Genomic DNA, 21,149 nt, shown 5'->3' on the forward strand with positions numbered 1-21,149 from the left:
TGACAAGGCAGAACTGAGAAAAGGTACCAAGTCACACGGCTAAACATAGATAAGAATTATGGGTTAATTTAAGTGTAAGAGCTAGTCAGTAATAAGCCTGAGCTAATGGCCAAGCAGTTATAATTAATATAAGCCTCTGTGTTTACTTGGGGGACATGAGTGGAGAGATTTGTCCCTACCACCAGCCAGCCAGGACATGGGAAAACTTCCCGCTATATACATGTACACATGCACACAAAGATAATAAATCACAATTAGAAGAAGAAAACTAAGAAAGAAAATAAGTCAAGTGGTGGTGGCACACACCTTTAATTCCAGAACCCAGTAGGTAGAGGCAGGTCAATCTCTGAGTTCAAGGCCAGCCTGGTCCACAGAATGATTTCCAGGACAGCCAAAGCTACACAAAGAAACCCTGTCTTGGGGGGGGGGGGAAAGCAAATAAAATGTATTACCCTAAAACATCATTTTTAACATGTTGATACAAGTCTGCCTTATCATTTCTGAGGTCCCGTACACTAATATAATTGTTTTCACGTAATGTGTAATGTAAGCGTTTCCTATGCTGCTGCATCCTCTTAATGACAGTCATTTTATCTGTTGTGTTAATACATAACAGAGGTGCCTGGAGTTGGGAAGTGGTAAATCCCAGAATGAATCAGCAGTTAGTCAACTGGGACTGTGCTGTCTGTTGGCTTCAGGACTCATAGCTAACTCTGGAAGTCCTCCATAGGGGCTAGAGCATGACCGCCTCAAGGGTAATATGAACTGGAGACACTAGATCTTTGCTCTTCTGAGTATCCCCAATTACAATGTAAGACAAGTGAGCCTAAATGTGGTCCTGATAATGGACTCTGTCTCTTTCCCCAGAGCTTCTGGGTGCTTGAGAAATGAAGAGGTGACTGTACTCCCAGCCTTGGTTTTGGAAGTTTCCTCAGGATCACTGGGATTGGACAAGCTGCTGTTTGCTGGCTGCAGTCCACACGAAGGCCTGAAGTGTCATCGAGCTCCCAGGGGGTATGCTATACTCAGCTCCTCAGGGATTATCTCTCCTATTTCCCTGTGCTCAGGATCTCATGGAAGAACTCAGACAGCAATGGTCAGGTTGGTGAGTAGGACATCTCTGTATTTCTTTTTCCTTCTTTCCTTATTTTGAGAGAAATGGCCTCCCACTCCCATAGGGAGTGGCACTATTAGGAAGTGTAGCCTTGCTGGAGTAGGTGTGGTCTTGTTGGAGGCAGGCTTTGAGATCTTATATATGCTCAAGCTATGTCAGTGAGACAGACCACTTCCTGTTGCCTGCCTATCAAGATGTAGGGATTTCAGCTCCAGCACTATGTCTGTCTGCATGCCACCATGCCACACCATGATGATAATGGACTACACCTCTGAAAATGTAAGCCACCCCAATTAAATGTTCTTCCTTTAAAAGAGTTGCTGTGATCATGGTGTTTCCTTATAGAAACTAAGACATGGAGACAGGGGCTCTCTATGTAGTCCTGGCTGTCCTGGAGCTTGCTATGTAGACCAGGCTGGCTTTGAACTCATAGAGATCTTCTTGCCATTGCCTTCAAAGTGCTGGGATTAAAGAATGCTCTATTACTCCCAGCCTTCTCTGTATTTCTTTTGCAATGGTAATCACTGTGGTTTGCTTTTGAGTTGGAGAAGTTGCCAATGTAATGGAAAAGCTTGCATTTTCCATTCTGGTAGAATGTGACATTGTTCAGGAGATTGTTCTTCTAGCCATGGCATATCAGCAAGATGGTTCCCCTTCCTGGAACACCAGTTGAGGTGTCTAGAGCAGCAGACAGGTTTTTGTTATTGTTGTTGTTTGTTTGTTTTTTGCCAAAAGCCTTGTAAAATCCACTGTGTATTTTTATTGGACAAAACATGATGTTTTGAAATACATATACACTGTGAAGTAGTAATGTGAATTTTATCAAGTGATACTAGCATCCTGTCCCTCTCTTCTACAAGACTTGGGGAGTCCTGAATTATTGAAACCAGTTTGTTGTTGAGACAGGATCTTACTCTGTAGTCTAGGCTGGGTTGGCCTCCAACTCATGGCAATCCTCCTCCTGCCTTAGCCTTCAGAGTGCTGGGATTACAAGGCCCAGTTGTTTGTATGTTTGTAGATAAGGTTGTCTATGTAGCCCAGAAAGGCCCAGAATTTAGAATGAGCCCCCTGCCTCAGTCTCCTGAGAGCTGGGATTGCAGGCATGAGGTATACAGTTGTCAGTCTGACACTAGCAGCTAAGAAATTCTAGACTGACTGTTAATATTATAATTTAAGTATTTCTTGTTATACTTGGGTGTTTCCCCTTTGCCCTTCTTTTAGGTGGGGGTTCAGTTAACTATATGAAAACATTAGTTCTGATGAGTCTGTTCCCTAGATTTAAATGGTCTAGAGTTAAATTAGAAGAACCGAACCCTTCTCATATAACTTACTAATGTTTACCCCTCTCCCACACCACAGATTACACCATGATAACTCTCTTTCTCTTCTTCTTGAGAGAGGGTCTCACTGTGTAGTTCTGGCTGTCCTGGAACTCACTCTGTAGACCAGGCTGGGCTCGAACTCACGGAGATCCGCCTGCCTCTGCCTCCCAAGTGCTGGGACTAAAGGCGTGCACCACCACACCTGGCTCTATGATCTCTTTTAGTTCCGACAGTTCATGAAATGGTAATATGGCATCAGCTGGTAAGGACATTGTTTTTGAGTAGCTCACCCTAATAGACTTTAAATTCCTATTTCTAGAGTTATGTACTAACCAATCTGCTAATTTCCTCTTGTCTGTCTGGTGCAGATCTTGCTGTTGCCTTAATCATAGTAGAAGTCTGATTGTCAGTTAGTTTCTTGATACACCGTTGCCCAGCCACAATATTACAGACCTGGAAACAAAACAATTTATACAATGGATATATTTTTGTTAGAATTCACTCAATGTCAATCACATGTTAAATAAAAATTTTAAAATCTACTTTTTTACCTACTTCTTTTTACTATCATGTTAAGTAAAAAAGTAGAGAACAAAGTACACATGATCACATGATTATAATTAGGTAAAAGGTAAACAGGATAAAAAGACTGAAAGAAGCATAGCAAAAATGCTAACAATGGTAGAACTATAGGTGGACTCTTCATACTGTGTTGGCTGGTTTTATGTCAACTTTACACAAACTAGAATCATCTCAGGGGAGGGAACCTCAATTAAGAAAATGCCTTAGTGATTGATGAGGGAGGGCCCAGCCCATTGTGAGTGGTGCCATCCCTGGGCTGGAGGTCCTGGGTTCTATAAGAAAGCAGACTGTACAAGCCATGGGGAGCAAGCCAGGAAGCAGCGCCCCCCATGGCCTCTGCATCAGCTCCTGCCTCCGGGTTCCTGCCCTGCTGCTTGAGTTCCTGTCCTGACTTCCTTTGATGAGGAACGGTGATGTGGAAGTATAAGCCAAATAAACCCTTTCCTCCCCAAGTTGCTGCTGGCCATGATGTTTTATCATAGCAACAGGCACTCTAACTAAGACACATACTATTTTATTTAACAAAAATTAGGGTTTAAAAATCGTTCAAATTCAAAAATAAATGTGAGACTCAGATAAATCACAGGCCATAAAAGATCCTAGAAGAATGATGAACAGGGCCAGGGAGAGATGACTCTGTGGGTAAGGTGCTTGCTGCATTGGGACCTGAGTTCAGATCCCTAGCACCAATGTAAAAAGCAAGGCCTAGTGGTGTATGCCTGTAACCTCAGTGCTGGGAGGAGAGGGAGGGGAACAGGAGAGTCAGATTCTGGAGGGTCGCTGGTCAGCTAGTCCAGCTCAAACAGTAAGTTCAGATTCAGTGAGAGACCTCATCTTAAAAAATGGATGGATAGCAATATAGGAAGACTCCTGATGTCCTCCTCTGACCTACATAAATGCACACACACACACACACACACACACACACACACGCACGCACGCACGCACGCACGCACGCACACAGAGAAAGATGAACAGAAGCTAGTCATAAGCAGTGTAAAGACATTACTTCTAGAGGCAGGTACGTATGCTTCTGCTCCTGCCCCACTTGCAGACAGGGAAGGTGAGGGTACTTCAGCTGAAGAGCGTACTTTTCTCTGAAATACTGAGCTACAGTTCTCTCCACAGTTTGGCCATTTTCTAACTGCAAAGGAAAGCTGGAAAAAAGAGGGGCTGACATGAGCAACTCTCATCCTATCATGAGCTAGCAAACTACCAGCCCCTTCCTTAGAGTCAGCTGCCTCACATCACTGCTGGGGGAGACACAGCTTCCTTACGTTTGATGGCTGGCAGGCCTTCTTGTTACATTACAAACACGATATTTCCGTCTCATTGTTCCACAATGAGTCACTTCAACCTTCAGACCTGTTCCCAACAAGAAAAATGAAGGTTACAGAAATCCCATGAAAAATACTTACCCAGTCTGTTCACTACTACAAAAACCTCAGTTCTGAGCAGGCAGAAAATCTGAGACACAAGCAATGTGGTATCAGGTAGTTTTAGATATAACATTGCTAAGAATTGTTATAATAGTGACAGACCTTTTAGTACCAAATATTCTTCTTACTCTATCAAGCTCTATATGTTAAAAAAGAAAATCCTATGATTTGCTAAGCCCAAAGATCAAGGGACAAAGTTTCTAGCTCCACTAGAAAAAAAGCATTACAATAAACTCAGGAATAAGAGCACAAGTATTTAAATAGCCCCTCATCACACAGTGACTGAAGATCAGAGTTTCATAAAGTTCAAGAAGGAAGTCCTTCACAGACCTATGAAGCAGGCAGAAAAAAAAAAAAACCTGGTCCTTTTATCAGAACTAGACTGACATTTTTATTAAGTATTTCTCTTAATTTATTGATTTTTCTTAATTTTTTTCTTAACAATAGTGGCTATTAGAATGGAAGCTAAATAATTCTTAACTCTTAAAAATCTTTATTTTTTTTTTTTGTGTGTGTGCATGTACATGTGTGTGTGTGTGTGTGTGTGTGTGTGTGTGTGTGTGTGTATGCTCATGCACAAATGGACGTGGAGGTCGCAGGACTGCCTACAGGAATGGGGTTTCTTCCACCATGTGCGTTCTGGGGATGAAACCCAGGCTGCCAAGCTTGGTGGCAAGGGAATTTGCCAGTTGAGCCATCTTGTCAATCCTCCAAATAATTCTTTTGTATTGTTTGGAAACAGGGCCTCTCTATGTATCCCTGGCTGTCCGGGAACTTGCTATGTAGACCAGGCTGGCCTAGAACTCACAAAGACCCATCTGTCTTTGCCTCATGAGCGCTGGAATTAAAGGTGTGCGCCACCACACTGGGGATCCTCCAAATAATTCTTAAAAAAAAAAAAAAAAAGATTTATTTACTTATATGTGCATTAGTGTGATGGTGTCAGATCCCCTGGGACTGGAGTTACAGACAGTTGTGAGCTGCCATGTGGGTGCTGGGAATTGAACCCTGGTCCTCTGGAAGAGCAGCCAGTGCTCTTAACCTCTGAGCCATCTCTCCAGTCTGTAATTTTAAATATTTCTAGGTCTATAGTTCATTTATGGACTTCAGTGATTCAAGGATTCCAGGATAATGCTAGAAAGTAAAGAAATGGGCTTTAAATCCTTGGCTGAAGAAGAAAACCTTTTTTTGAGGTGCTCGGGGCCTTGTGCTTATCAGGCAAGTGCCCTGCCACTGAGCTGTGTCCTCAGGCAAGTGCCCTGCCCCTGAGCTGTGTCCTCAGGCAAGTGCCCTGCCACTGAGCTGTGTCCTCAGGCAAGTGTTCTACCACTGAGCTATAGTCTCCGCTCTTTTAAGACAGGGTCTTGCTGAGTTGCCCACATTGGCCTTGGATTTACCTTCCTTCCTCAGCCTTCTGAGTTTGTGGGGTTACAGGGGTATACCCCCATGCCTGGTATATCAGCTGACAATCTTCAGGAAGTTTCTTGTTTTTATTTTTATTTTTTTTGCGGGGGTAGTGGGGGCAGAACAGCAATCACTCTGTAGACAAGGCTGCCCTTGAACTCACAGAGATCCGTCTGCCTCTGCCTTCTTAGTGCTGGGATCAAAGGTGTGCGCCACCATTTCCAGCAGGAGAAACAGAATGTCCTGAGATGTTTTATGTTTGTACTAATATGGGAATCATTAGGAATGGGTTACTGATTACAGGAAATGAAGCTAATGTGCCTGATAAAGTGAAACTTTAATTTTAATTAAGTTAGTTACACAAACTCCTGGCTGCCATATTGGCCAATGTAGTAACCCAGGAGTTAACAAATAGTCATATCATAGGTACTCTTAACAGAAAAACTGCTCCATTTTTTTTTTTTTTTAGTGTTTCAAGACAGGGTTTCTCTGTGTAGCTTTGCGCCTTTCCTGGAACTCACTCTGTAGCCCAGGCTGGCCTCGAACTCACAAAGATCCACCTGCCTCTGCCTCCCGAGTGCTGGGATTAAAGGCGTGTGCCACCACCGCCTGGCTAAAACTGGTCCATTTTTAAAGTCTGGTCTAGCTCTGAAGAGTGAGTCTAGAAGGGTACAAATGGAGAAGTTTCAGTTTCTCAACAGAAATTATGGTTATTACACTTAAGTAATTTTACTTTTCTATCTGTAATTCCTACAGTGAAGTGCTTCTCATCTGAATGTGGTTTTGCTTACCTCTGACCCTGGGACATTGGGTAATACCTGGAGAAACTGTGAGTGTGTGTGAGTGTGTGTGTGTGTGTGTGTGTGTGTGTGTGTTTTTTTTTTTTTTTTTTTTTTTTTTTTTTTTTTTTTTTTTTTGTTTGTGTGTGTGTGTGTGTGTGTGTGTGTTGCAGTGAACAATTCCAGGGCCTTGGCACACATTAGGCAAGGGCTTCACCACTAAGCTACACTCCCAGCCCCAGGAAGACTCTGTAACTCTTACACTAACTAGGTGATATCACTGGCAGTTGGTGAGTAGAGGCTAGACACTTCCAAACAGTCTAGAAAGTGCAGAATTGTACCTCCCAACTCAGCAAAGAATTATCCAGTATAAAATGTCAAGAGAAACCCTACCACAGTGTAATTTGTTTCTTACCTAATTATTAACTATAGCATCAAACATAAAGCACACTCACAGTAAATGGTATTTTCTTTTGCTATATCAGCACAAATTAGGATAGTAAGTGGTTTTTCTTTACAAGTATTCTTAATAAAAATTAAATCACTGAGAAGTAATGTTTCATTATAACTATACTTCTAAAATTAAAGTTTCAAATATTTATTAGGTTATGGAGGAGGCCAGAAAATACAAAGGGAGGCCTTATGGAGACAGCAATAATATGAAGCAAGCAACGTAAAAATATGATGTTTAGGGGAAAAAACAATTAAGATAAGTTTCCGTTATCTGAACCAGTTAACTATTTATGTTCAAGTTTTCCTCATGATTTAAAAAAATATAGTTTTATATAAAAATGTATTTTATATAAATAAGGTTCTACATGCTTATAAAACAAGTTTTTACTAAAAGTAAATTAGTGCTCTTTATATGTATAAAATTATTCATTTCCTCAATATGTACGTTCCAAGAATTACTGACAAAAAAAAAATCACTCCATTACTAACTAGTTGGAAGTAAGTTTTAACATGAATACAATCAATATACTAAAATTTATATTAATTATGACATAATTTATGGCACTCTTTAGCAGCTATCACCAAATCCCCTATGTAAGTTAAAACTTAAACCCAAACATCACTGAACACAAAACTCTATTTTTTTTTGAGTTCCTGTGATAGGAATACATGATGTACTTTAAAGACTCCTCTTTTTCAAAAAGGTCTTCTCGACTTTGAATGGAGGAAAAAAAATACTGGTTTATTAATTAGATACAACCCAGATTTTCTACCCCAAATTTAGGTACCTAATAATTAGACCAAATCCAGGGGCTAGCAAAAAGTTAAATTTATAAAGAATGGAATAGATAATTCCCTGCCCAGGTCCCTCCCCAAACCCTCCATCCAACCAAAAGTTTGGCTTCAGTAAATATTTAACCTATAAACTTGGCTTTACCTTCACTATAACATCAACTTTATAATGCTTTCTAGTCAATTTTTCAGTCATTTCTTTGGGCCCCTGAGCAGTTGAAGTTAAGATCGAGTCCATGCTCTTCGGGCAGCAGTTGAATCCTTGTTCTGTACATCTTGTATTTTCTGTGATAGAGTGGTGATATGAGTTGATTGCATAGTTACCGCAAAAGAATGGAAGTGATTGCATGATATCAGAGGTGGTAACTAAGCAGCAACTCCACTAGGAACCATGGCACTTAGATGATCACATATAGAATGGTAGGTAATGCACTAACCTCCTGACAATGCTAACTGTAGTTAAAACAGATTATGGAAGGACAATGATATGGTTGAAAACAGTCAGTTTCTTAATTTGGCACTTAGATAACTTTAGATGGATGCTTATTAACAAAACAGGAAGGGCTTTCCTTTTAATGCTTTATTACAATGACTGTCTCTTTTTTGTTGTTACTGAATGGCAAATAATGAATGATAACTGGAACAAGCAGGATGTATTCACCTACTCTAATTGGTTTGGGGGACTGAAAGATGTTCAGTGAACAAACTTGAATGCTTCCTTCAAACCACAAGCTGAAAATTATCTGCAACAAATAGGTAAAATCTTAAAATAAAACAACATAATTATTTCTGTCTATTTAAGATGTAACATTTAATATAAACAAAGTTTGTTACTCCTTACTAGATATTATCTGATTTTGCTTCTTAACTACATACTACACTAAATACAGTGGAGTTACATCTTACATGAGGATTAGATACTAAAGTCATAAATAAGAAAAGAATTGTACACAATTAAATTGCTTTTTAAAAATCCCCCAAATTGCTAATAAAGCACAGTGTATTTGAGTTTGAACACAAAGCTGTAAATGCATTTAAAAATATACAGAAGGAACAAATATGCACAGAATATAATATCAGAACACTATTAAAGTAGTTTTAACTTGAGGGACCATAGACATAACTTTTTCAGTTAAATGCATATGATGTAACACCACTGTAAAAATTTTAGCTAAGTAAGATAGGTACCTCTATAATGTACATTACATGGCTAGGTACAAGTCTAGAATAACACATGAAACTAGTGAACTCTATATTCGACAATTCCAAAGAAATAAGATTTTAAAAAACTATAATTTTAGAAAAATAATGAGATCATTAATGAGAATATGTTCAAAGAGTGAGTCAAATTCTAACGTAACAATATTTTAAAGATAAGATTCTTACTTTTAAAAGATAGTATTAGAGAAACATTTTCCCATGAGACACATTCATCTCTCCAGCTAGTATGGGACAGTATTCACAAAAACAGAAATACAGCTGGTCTACTTAGCATATTCTTCATTCAACCACTACCTAAGAGGCTACAGTAATGGATCTGATGTGACATTTTATAATTATTCTATATTCTATTGAGCATATCACACAAATTGATCCTAATAATAAAGCCACTTGAATAGAAAGTTGTCTTATCATGCATTTTATAGTCAAGCTGTTTTAAATGCTAATTAGTAACAAACTATAGGAATGATGTCTGAAAGTATAGTATTCTAAATGCTAATGAACTCACCTTTTATCTCCTTAGTGAATTTTACCCGATGAGAATCAGTCAGAGGTCTGGGTTGCTCATCAATGTTATGAATGTCAAGAACTTCACACATGAATTGAATTACAGGCTGTGCTTTGTAGAAGGCAGTGGCAGAAACTAAGAAAAAACACAAATAGTATAAATTAATATTAAAAATCCAGAAACTTCATTGTAAGTTTCCATAATTAACTGTGTACAGTTAAAACGATCCCTCATGTCAGTACATATAATATACATTATACCCCCACAACACACACGTGTGTGTTTTCCAAAATGAAGCAATTTGATTTCTGAGGTATAAGAACAGAAACGTCAAATATTATAGTTTTTATAAACTATCTCTTTCACCATGAATAACTATTTTCACAGTGAAGTGTTCTATGAGCCAAGAACTTGTAAAGCCAAAGAATGCCTGGGTCCTTTAGCAGAGAAGAGAGTGTATTATTTCTCAAACAAGGCTTCCTATGTTCCCATGTTACAGTTTCTTCTAGAGAAAGCATTCATTATCCTGTAAGGACTTAAGACAGTATTACAGTATTTCTTTTAAGATTTATTTATTTATTATGTATACAATGTTCTGCCTACATGCCAGAAGAGGGCACCAGATCTCATTATGGAAAGTTGTGAGCCACCATGTGAATGCTGGGAATTGAACTCAGGACCTCTGGAAGAACAGCCAGTGCTCTTAACCACTGAGCCATCTCCAGCCCCCAGTATTAAACCCAAGCAACAGGTCATACCAGGGGTATCTGCCAAGTGGTCCTGAGGAACAGCTGGGGGTTTAACCACCTGTGTATTAAGCAGCACAGTTATTTTAATGGTTTCTTATCTCTGGATTTTGGAACTACAAGATGGTTAGTAGACCACACATTTCTTCTTCTTCTTCTTCTTCTTCTTCTTCTTCTTCTTCTTCTTCTTCTTCTTCTTCTTCTTCTTCTTCTTCTTCTTCTTCTTCTTCTTCTCCTTCTCCTTCTCCTTCTCCTTCTCCTTCTCCTTCTCCTTCTCCTTCTCCTTCTCCTTCTCCTTCTCCTTCTCCTTCTCCTTCTCCTTCTCCTTCTCCTTCTCCTTCTCCTCCTCCTCCTCCTCCTCCTCCTCCTCCTTCTCCTTCTCCTCCTCCTCCTCCTCTCTCCTTCTCCTCCTTCTCCTTCTTCTCCTCCTCCTCCTCTTCCTTCTTCCCTTCTTCTTCCTCTTTCTTCTTCTTCTTCCTTCTTCTTCCTCTTCCTTGTTCTTCCTCTTTCTTCTTCTTCCTCCTCCTCCTTCTTCTCCTCCTCCTCTTCCTTCTTCTTCCCCCTTCTTCCTTCCTTCTTCTTCCTTGTTCTTCATCTTTCTTCTTCTTCTCCTCCTCCTCCTTCCTTCTTCTTCTTCTTCCTCCTTCTTCCTCCTCCTTCTTCTGACAGGGTTTCACTGTGTAGCACTTGCTGGTCTGGAACTCATTATGTAGCCCAGGTTGGCCTCAAACTTACAAAGACTCACCTCCCTTTGCCTCCTAAGTGCTGGGATTAAAGGTGTATACCATTACATTTAATATTATTTTTTTAAGATTAAAAAATTATGCATGTATATGTGTCTATGGCAGGGTATTTGCATGTAAGTGTACAGTGACCTCAGAGGACAGAACAAAGTTTGACCTCCCAGTAGCTGGAGTCACAGGTGGCTATGAGCTGCCCAATGTGGGTTCTGAAGATGGAACTCAGGCAGGAAGACTATGCTCTTAACCATTAAACTATCTCTCCAGCCCCACATTACATTCTTTTACTGAAAAATTGTGGAAATATTTTTGTGCATAAGCAAATGCCAGCAAAGATGAAGGTGGTGACTCATGAGGCAGAAGGCAGGCAGATCTCTATGAGTTCTACATGGTCAGCCAGGGCTACACAGTGAGACCCATCTCAAAAAAACAAAAAAAAAAAAAAAAATAAAAAACAAAACCAAAACAACAACAACAACAAAACCAAAACCAAAATCATGCCAGTAAGATATATATTTTTTCATAATGTTTTAAAAGGAAATAAATAGATAAAAGAAATGTATCATGAATAACATGTTCTTTTACCTTTCCTTTAATTCTAAAGGTAGATTTTCTTCACTGGATACTACCAGTCACGTGTACTGTTTCACAAGTCACAGCTGAAACTACCATACAAACATACTACAATTATTTCCTCTACTTTCCTGTTACACTTCTAACCATTTCATTGTTTACCATCTTCTAAACTACATACAGTAACATGGACATTTGAGATGAAAATTAAACTGTGAAAAAGCTTTAAAAAGGATGGGTTGAAAGAGCAGGTCTCCCACGGAGGAGAAGAGGAAGGGGAAACTGAGGCTGGGATGTAAAATTAAAAAAAGAAAGGATTGGTTGAAATCAGCAAACACGGTTTTAAGTAAGAGTACCTTTTAATGGTAAAAGATCATTGGAACCCCTTTGTGGACCTTTAAAACTTTTTTGTTGATGTTTGTTTTTAAGACAGGGTCTCATATAGCCCAGGCTAGGCTCACTTGCTATATGACCTTGAACTTCTCTGATCATCTTACTTCCACTTTCCAAGAGCTTAGATCACAGACCTGCACCCCCATGTGTTGTGGGAATTCGCTCAGCCAATAACCTTGGGGTATCTGGCCCAAGAGAGGCATGGTTTTCTCTGGGTATGTGACTGCTTAAAACTGAGGAAGGGGCATGCACTCGGTCTCTCTTGAGGTGGTCGGAGCCTGGAAGGCTGGTTCCATGGACCTCCAGGCAGAACAGAGGACAATGATGGCTGTTTTCTTTATTCTGTATCTGTGAATGTATTTCTCCCCATTTCATATCTTAATAAATTCACTGATACCCTTTAACAGACTCTCATGGACTCACTTAACAAGTGACCGTGTCTTGTTTATTTGGTATTATGGACTAATCTTAAGGCTCTCTGCATTCCAGGCAAGCATTCTATTCATTGAGCTATATGGAGACCAACTGCCCCACCCCCCAGCTGATATTATAGGCATGTATCACAGTGCCAGCTGACTCCTAATATTTCATAAGCCTACATTAATATTTCATTCCTTCTTTCTCTTTCACAAATAAGCTAATTAATCTTGAAAAAGTTAATATTTAGCATTTAAAAACTCAATTAAACAAATATACTATAAACAAAATGATATCTATTAACCAAAGATTCTATGTTAACATAAACCTTCCTCAAAGAGGAAAGCATGTAATAATTTTTATAGATAATGGCCCACAAAAAGCACTTGATAGAACCTAGCACTGTGACAATTAATATTCTTATTGTTTGATCAGTTATCTAACAAAACTCCATGGTAAATTCAACTTTGTTTAATACAAGCACAGTAAAGCAAATTAAGAGAAATAAAAAGTAAAAAAGAAAGAAAAGAGAAAACAAATGATTATACATCAGTGTAACTATCTAGAAAACTACTCTGTAGATAAATTTCTAGGAATGTTGTCAGACTCAAGATAAGCTTACAAAAATAAGTCACATTTTCATATACTAGCAATCAACTCAAAATTTAATTAAAAATATTCCTTGCAATCAACAAATTAATTTTTAAAAAGTTACTTATTGCATGTGTGCATGTGTGATGTGCATGGAGTGGGTATGCATGCCCTAGTGCACATGTGGCAGTCCGAGCACAACTTGCAAGAGGCGATTCTCTTCTTCTACCACGTGGGTTCTGGGGACCAACTCGAGTCAGTACATTTGGCAACAAGGGCCTTTACCCAATGAATCCTCTTACTGGCCCACACCAAACATTTGAAAGTACTTGGGATGAAGTCTAAACAAAGGATGTATAAGAATTATAGAATAGAGACATTTAATATAGAAAGATTTTTAGAGACACTCTAAATAGCAGTGTAAAATACATTATCCATGTACATTTTTCTCAGATTTATCTGCATATTCAAAACAACTTCTACCAAAACAATCAAATATATGTCAAATAGTATGCAACTGCTATCCATGGAAATTAAGAAACTGCTGTGGGATAATGCTTTGTATACTGGTTTAATGAAACGCTGATTGGCCAGTAGCCAGGCAGGAAGTATAGGTGGAGTGAGCAGACAAGGAGAATTCTGGGAAGAGGAAGGTCTGATCAGGAGTAGCTAGCCAGATACAAAGGAAGCAAGATGACAAGACAGAACTGAGAAAAGGTACCAAACCATGTGGCTAAGATAAGAATTATGGGTTAATTTAAGTGTAAGAGCTAGTCGGTAGTAAGCCTGAGCTAATGGCCATACAGTTAGTAATTAACATAAGCCTCTGTGTATTTATTTGGGTCTGAGCAGCCACAGAACTGGGCAGGACACAGGAAAACTTACAACTATGAGAAACTAATACTACAATTAACATCAAAGAATAAAACAATAAAAGGCAATGAAAGAATAAAATGAGAATAGTCATGACCATTCTTAAAAATAAAGTATGGAGCTGGAGAGATAGCTTAATGGTTAAGAGCACTTGTTACTCTGGCAGGCACCCAGTTCAATTCTCAGCACCCATATGATGGCTCACAATCATCTGAAACTCCAGTTCTAGGGCATCAGATAGATGCCCTCTTGATTTCCATGGGTACCAGGCACACACATGGTGCACATACATATATGCAGGCAAAACAGTCATACACATAAAATAAAATAAGTAAATCTGTTTGTTTAGTTTTGGTTTTTCGAGACATGGTTTCTCTGTGTAGCCATGGCTGTCCTTGAACTTGCTCTGTAGACCAGGCTGGCCTGGAACTCAGAGATCTGCCTGCCTCTATCTCCTGAGTGCTGGGATCAAAGGTGTGTACCACTGCTACCTGACTAGATCCAATTTTTCAAAGTGTTTATATTTGTTTAAATACAACTTATTATCTTACTTCTTCCCCATTTAACTTGAAAAAACCACCTCAGACATTTACAAAATTTCCATATATACACAGCTGCTTTGTTTCTAGGTTCTTTCTCAGAGTCATTCATTAGAATTCTTAGTGTAACATGATTTGTGAGAGTAGACAAGGGCCAGCAAGATAGCTCAGTAGGCGAAGATGCCTGCCGCCATGCCCGAGGATCTGAATTCCACCCCAGGACCCCCAAGGTGGAGAGCCAAATTGTCCTCGGACCATTGCACAGGTGCCCCCCAAGAAACAAAAATATAATTAAAAAGATAATGGGATCCACCTAAACATCAATCAACAGAATGAGATAAATTATATTATAAATACATGCTGGGCAGTGGGGCACATGCCTTTAATCCCAGTACATGGGAGGCAGAGGCAGGTAGATCTCTGTGAGTTCAAGGCAGGCCTGTTCTTCACAGTGAAGTGCCAGGAATACACAGTGAGACCTTCCCTGTCCTGAAAAAAACAAAACAAACAAACAAAAAACAATATAAATGCGTTTATAGTACAAATTAAAATAAATGAGAAAGCACCAAAATTCAGTTAAACTGAGAAATAAGAAAGTTTGGGAAGACTATCTAGATAGACAATTAGAGGGAAAAAATGATCAAATTAGGTAATAAGATTATGAGTGAGTTCAATTTGTGAACATACTACATTATTGAGGTTATGAAAGTTAATTTCATTAAACTTTTATAAACTATCCTAAAATCCATGTATCTTTTACTATATTTACTCATTGATAGCAGATAAAACAGTTTTTTTCCTAGTGCTGTGAACTGGTTAGACCTATATATGCTAGGTAAATGCTCTCCCACAGAGCTACATTCCCAATCCAATTTTTTGCAATTGTTTGTTCTGTTACTTTTCTCACTTATTCGTGTTTAATTAATTAATTAGCCAGTCAACTGATTGTACTAGGGATTAACTCTGGGCCTCAGGTGTATTAAACAAGTGCTTTATCAGGAAACAATTCTTGTGTTTGTTTTGTTTTTCGAGACAGGGTTTCTCTGTGTAGCTTTGGAACCTGTCCTGGAACTTACTCTGTAGACCAGGCTGGCCTCGAACTCACAGAGATCCGCCTGCCTCTGCCTCCCGCGTGCTGGGATTAAAGGTGTGCACCACCACCGCCGCCTAGCCCAGGAAATAACTTTTTAAAAGCTCAGTTAAAAAGAAATCATTCTGACATTGAGAAAACAACACAAACAGAATGACAAAAGGTTGGTAATCAGATAGACTTACTGGAGTTTGATTCTAACCCAACAGAGTGTTATTTATAGATTTATTTATTGTGGTACTTCAAATTGAACCTTTGACTTGATGCATGCTAGGCAGGTGCTATACCACTGACCCTCATTTCCAGTTCTTTGAGCTTCTAATTAGTCATCTCTTAAAAAAAAAAAATTCTGGAGCTGGAGAGATGGCTCAGTAGTTAAGAGACATTACAATTATTCCAGAGGACTTGAGTTTGGCACTCAGAACTCACATCCAGGCGTAGATCAGGTCCAAGAGATCTGACAACCTTTTCTGGTATCTGTGCATACTCACAACACACCATGGTGTATATATATGTGTGTATATACACAGACATAAACACATAGTCAGAGATAAAGATAAAATACTTCTCAGAGCACTGGAAATTACCAATGCAAGGTACCTGCTTGTGCCTGAAATAGGTAGCAACTCAGAGCATCTTTCTTCACTTCTGAATAATTTTCTGCTCATGGCATTTGCACATTGATCTCCTGCTTGTAGGCAGTTATACTACCAATGTACAATAATTCTTTGTACAATAATTCTTTGAAGAGACTGTATGAAGCCTCACAAAAATGAGATTAGGATTTTCACTGTGTCCAAACTGAAACTGTATTAGGACACAGGTGGGCTAGGGGTATATAGCTCAGTGGTTAGAGGACTTGCCTAGTATGTACAAGTCCCTGGATTTGATCCCTAGCACTACAAAATAAAATAAATCAGACACAACAGAAAATTCCAGATTCAAATAAAAAAAGAATTAAGTATTTGCAACATTTACTATCAACATAGTCTGGATCAAAATTAATAGTCAAAAATACGGCAATATATGACGGACTGGCAAAAAAGTTATCACAAGTATAATTTAGCTAGGCAGGTACTGCTGGGAGGTATCCTGAAATATTACATGCTACCACTGTCACGTAAAAATGAACCATCAGGGGTTGGAGACTGGCTCACCAGTTAGGAGCGCTGACTGCTTTTCTAGAGGACCAGTGTTGGATTTCCAGCACTCACTCTGGCTCACAACCATCTCTAACTCCAGTTCCAGGGAATCCAACATCTTCTGGCCCCCAGAAACACACACAAAAAATCACCTAAAAAATAAAAGAAAAAAAACCCATCTTGCTAGTACTCCAGAAAGCTCTTTTCCAGAGCCTTCCCCAAACCTAGCAGTGCTCTACAGGAACCACAGTTCGTCCTTCTGGGTCAGTGCCTTCTTTCTTTATGGATTTACAATATGAATATATATCACTAAATCTAGTGTAGATTTCCCAGTTCTTTAATTTTATGTAACTGGAAATAAACTATGTGATATATTCCCAAGATTTTAGTTAAAGCTTGTTTCTAACTCAACCATATCAATTAAATATAATTAATCTTTTCTTTTTCATCAATGTGTGTGGTTTTTTTTTTTGAGAAGTACACAACTACTCTAATTGTGGTAAACAATAATTCTTTTTCTTTTCTTTCTTTTTTTTTTTGTTTGTTTTTTTGGTAAGAGTTTTTTGTTTTGTTTTGTTTTTTTCTGTGTAGCCCTGTCTATCCTGTAACTTGCTCTATAGTTCAGGCTGGCCTTGAACTCACAGAGATCCACCTGCCTCAGCCTCCTGAGTGCTGGGATTAAAGATGTGTGCCACTACTGCCTTGGTCTTTTCTCTTTCTTTCGTTTTTGTTTTATTTCTAAAGACATGGTCTTGCTATGTAACCCAGACTGGCCTGGAGCTCACCCTATAATCAAGGCTGTACTTGTAATTCTCTTGCCTTTTCCTTTCCTTGGTAGGATTATAGGAATGGGCTACCATGTCTGGCTTAGTTTTTTGTTTTTGTTTTAAATCCCTTTTTACTCTTTTGAAATAGGGTGTCATGGCACAGCATGGTCTCAAAGTTACAGTTCTCCCACCTTAGCCTTCCTTAGCTTTGAGATCACAGATGTGGGCCATTGTGCCTGCTGGACATATTGTCTTTTTCACACATACACACACACACACACACACACACACACACACACACACGTATGTACGTACATACGTATGTATGTATATGCACACCTCTAGAACAGACTATCTGTGATTGAAATTGCTGGGTCATGAGGGATGTACATTTCTTTCTTAGATAACTTCTTTTGAGATACTTATATTACTTACTGTGGTGGTATTGTGTTCTCCAAAATATTGTGTATCCTAATAAACTTATCTGGGGTCAGAGAACAGAAAAGCCACTAGATACTTAGGATAGGCAGTGGTAGCACACGCCTTTAATCGTAGCATTCCAGAGGCAGAAATCCATGTGTTCAAGGATACAGCCAAGCATGGTGACACACACCTTTAATCCCAAGAAGTGAGTCTTTAATCTCAGGGAGTGATGGCAGATAGCAGAAAGGTATATAAGGCGTGAAGACCAGGAACTAGAAGCATTTGGCTGGTTAAGCTTTTGGCTGGTTAAGCTTTTAGGTTTTGAGCAGCACAGTTCAGCTGAGAGCCATTTGGATATGAGGACACAAAGGCTTCCAGTCTGAGGAAACAAGATCAGCTGAGAAGTTGGCCAGGTGAGGTTAGCTGTGGCTTGTTCTGTCTCTTTGATCTTCCAGCGTTCACCCCAATACCTAGACTTTTAAGATTCATGCTACAACTTACAATAATTCTTTCAATGATTTCAATTTCTGACCTCTCACGGGCAGTATGTGAGTTACTGTGGTGGGGTCAGTGAGATGGGGTCAGTTTTGCAGGTAAAATCACTCGCTGCCAAGCCTGACCATACACGTTCCATCCCAGGGACCTACATGGTGGAAGGAGAACTGACTTCCACAAGTTGTCTTCTGACTTCCACACAGGCATCGTGGCACACGTCCCCACCACACAATAAATAAATGCAATTCAAAATTTCAAAAACAAAGACACATTGGGTACAACTCACAACTGTTAATACTGTTAGACTTAAGCTTAGTCACTCTGATGGGTACCTAGGCAGTGATTTTAGAAAAAGATCTAAAAAAAACTAAGGGGCTAGAGAGACAGTGCAAAACATAAGGAAGAAGGCTGTCTGAGCAGCAGGCAGACGCCGAGGGCCCCTGTCTGGGCCCACAATGGGGAACAGCTGTCCTGTGTCCTTGCAGAAATTTGGAGGCTCATTCTCTGAAAAAGGTAAATCAAAACAAAAGATCCCTGGAAGAAGGATGCCAGGCATAGCTTACAGCACAGGACTGTACCACAAACAAGGGATTAGATGACAGGAAGCAAGAAATGCTGATACAGAAATTCCTCTGCCTCGAATCTAACGTGGCTGTCAGGATGTAGGGGACCAGAGCTAGTCTTCAGACAGGTTTATTTGGCTAACCTGACAGGCTCAGAAGAGGCCTAAGAATTACAACATCCCAACCTCAACCACTGAATTCACCCTGTGATGAAGGTCTAGGTTAACAAGCCTCATCTGTGCATGCAGGGCTTCCAGTCAGTTTTAGACTCCCACTGAGCCACAAGTAGATAAAAAGGGCATGTTTAGATAACAAAATAAAAAAAAAATGAAAACAGGAATTGAAGGGAAACAGAAGTGTATATATAGGAAGAAATCCAAAGTAAATCATTATGCTCAGAGAGCTAAAAGAGGCTTTTGCACTTGTAAGAGTAGAATGTTATTAAAAAATTAGTATCCAGGAAACAGAAAAGAACTGTTCAAAAAGAGAAATTAAAAAGTGAGCAAAGGAAGCCGGGCGGTGGTGGCACACGCCTTTAATCCCAGCACTCGGGAGGCAGAGCCAGGCGGATCTCTGTGAGTTCGAGGCCAGCCTGGGCTACCAAGTGAGCTCCAGGAAAGGCGCAAAGCTACACAGAGAAACCCTGTCTCGAAAATCAAAAAAAAAAAAAAAAAAAAAAAAAAAAAAAAGTGAGCAAAGGGCTAGAAGATTAAGAAAAATTTCAGAAGATAAGTAACTCAAAATTGACATTAAAAAGACAAATGGGTGGACTCTATAGTATATAAACTGTAAAACTAGAACGGGGCTTAGCATGCACTATAGCCTAGGTTCAAGTCAGAGCAGACAGAAAGACTACAATTACAAATGGAGAAGCACTTCCAAATTCCTGAAGGAGAAATTCTGTCCCAGAAGCTTGCTTTTCTAAGATGGGGTCTTGCCATGCTGCCCAGTCTCACTTCCCTGGGCTCAAGAGATCCTACTGCTTCATCCCCTGCATTACCATTCGGTTAACTTTGTTGAGAAGCCTAAAAAAGACACCTTTCAGTATGTAAGTAAGGTGTTTAAAGATTGCCTCTCATATACCTACCTATTTCTCTTGAGTTCCTTTAAACAACAACAACAGAGGAACCGAGCTGCAGTCTTAATAAGCTCCAGTGTTCGAAGTCCTGGAGACCATGAGTATAGCTGGGAACAGCAGGGGAAACTAAAGAAACACTGAGAAATGGACCCCTGCCCCGGCTGGGAGGCTCCCAAGGTGTCAGCCACTGGACTCAACCTGAAGGAGCAAGCTGAGATGTGGTTCCTACTGTGTAAGAACGGGAGGGGACCAACGCTCTCACACACCCTTGAGCACCCTGCTCTATCAGGCTCAGGCTCCTGAACAACCAGCACAAGGCATGCTACTGTCACCATCCGAGACAAACACAGAGAGCCAGGCGTCCCTCCACCGACCCCGTCAGATAATGATGTTGGCATCTATAAGATGTGTCCTGCCTCCCTATTTTGTAGGTGCATGGTTGAAGTTTTTGCTTTTTCTAGAGAGTGTTCATGTACATCAGACTGGCCTTCAACTCAGTGTAGTGGAGGATGACCTCCAACTTTTAATCCCTCTGCTTCAAACATGCCAGTTTTGGCATTTTCGTTTATTTTATAATTTTTTGTTGTTGTTGTTGTTTTTCTGTGTGAGGTTTTTTTCATTACCATTTGTTTTATTTTATAGTATTTTTAGTTATTTGTGTTTTGAAGTAATATCCCCACTACCACTCCACCTATGAGACAATTTCATTCACGATTTTACCCTGATATTAGATTGTTGGTGATGTTAATGCTTTTGAATTGCTTGACAAAGGAATGCCCAAGACAACAAATAAGTGTGATCTCAAAAGGACCACAGTAAGCCAAATAGGAAGGGCACACTCTTTAATGCCAGCACTCGGGAGGCGGAGGCAGGCAGACCTCTGTGAGCAGGCAGCCTGGTCTACAGAGCTAGATCCAAGACAGCTACACAGAGAAACCCTGTCTCAAAAAAACCAAAGGGGGAGAAAAGAAAAAAAAAGGCACACTCAATCTGAGTCAAACAGGAATGAGTCAAGAAACCGATCTCAAGACTGCACTGATATTCCCATCCCCACCACACCATTCTAATGTGAGGACAGACTGCCTGGGTAAGCCTGATTTTGATC

General features: G+C 39.7%; 1 protein-coding gene across 5 annotated transcripts in view; it reads right to left on the bottom strand.

The window, feature by feature from the left end:
* The window catches only part of LOC114704274 (protein argonaute-3), a 102,582-nt gene that overhangs the window by 32,675 nt on the left and 48,758 nt on the right, over positions 1–21,149 (bottom strand). For all 5 annotated transcript variants that reach the window (XM_028885424.2, XM_028885425.2, XM_028885428.2 and 2 more), the window contains 4 exons: positions 9,615–9,749; positions 4,296–4,383; positions 4,028–4,175; positions 2,770–2,889 (listed from right to left, as the gene is read on the bottom strand). In XM_028885424.2, coding sequence (XP_028741257.1) covers positions 2,770–2,889; positions 4,028–4,175; positions 4,296–4,383; positions 9,615–9,749 — 491 coding nt within the window. The remainder of the gene's footprint in view (positions 1–2,769; positions 2,890–4,027; positions 4,176–4,295; positions 4,384–9,614; positions 9,750–21,149) is intronic.

This window comes from Peromyscus leucopus, chromosome 2, assembly GCF_004664715.2.
Source record: "Peromyscus leucopus breed LL Stock chromosome 2, UCI_PerLeu_2.1, whole genome shotgun sequence".
NCBI lineage: Eukaryota > Metazoa > Chordata > Mammalia > Rodentia > Cricetidae > Peromyscus > Peromyscus leucopus.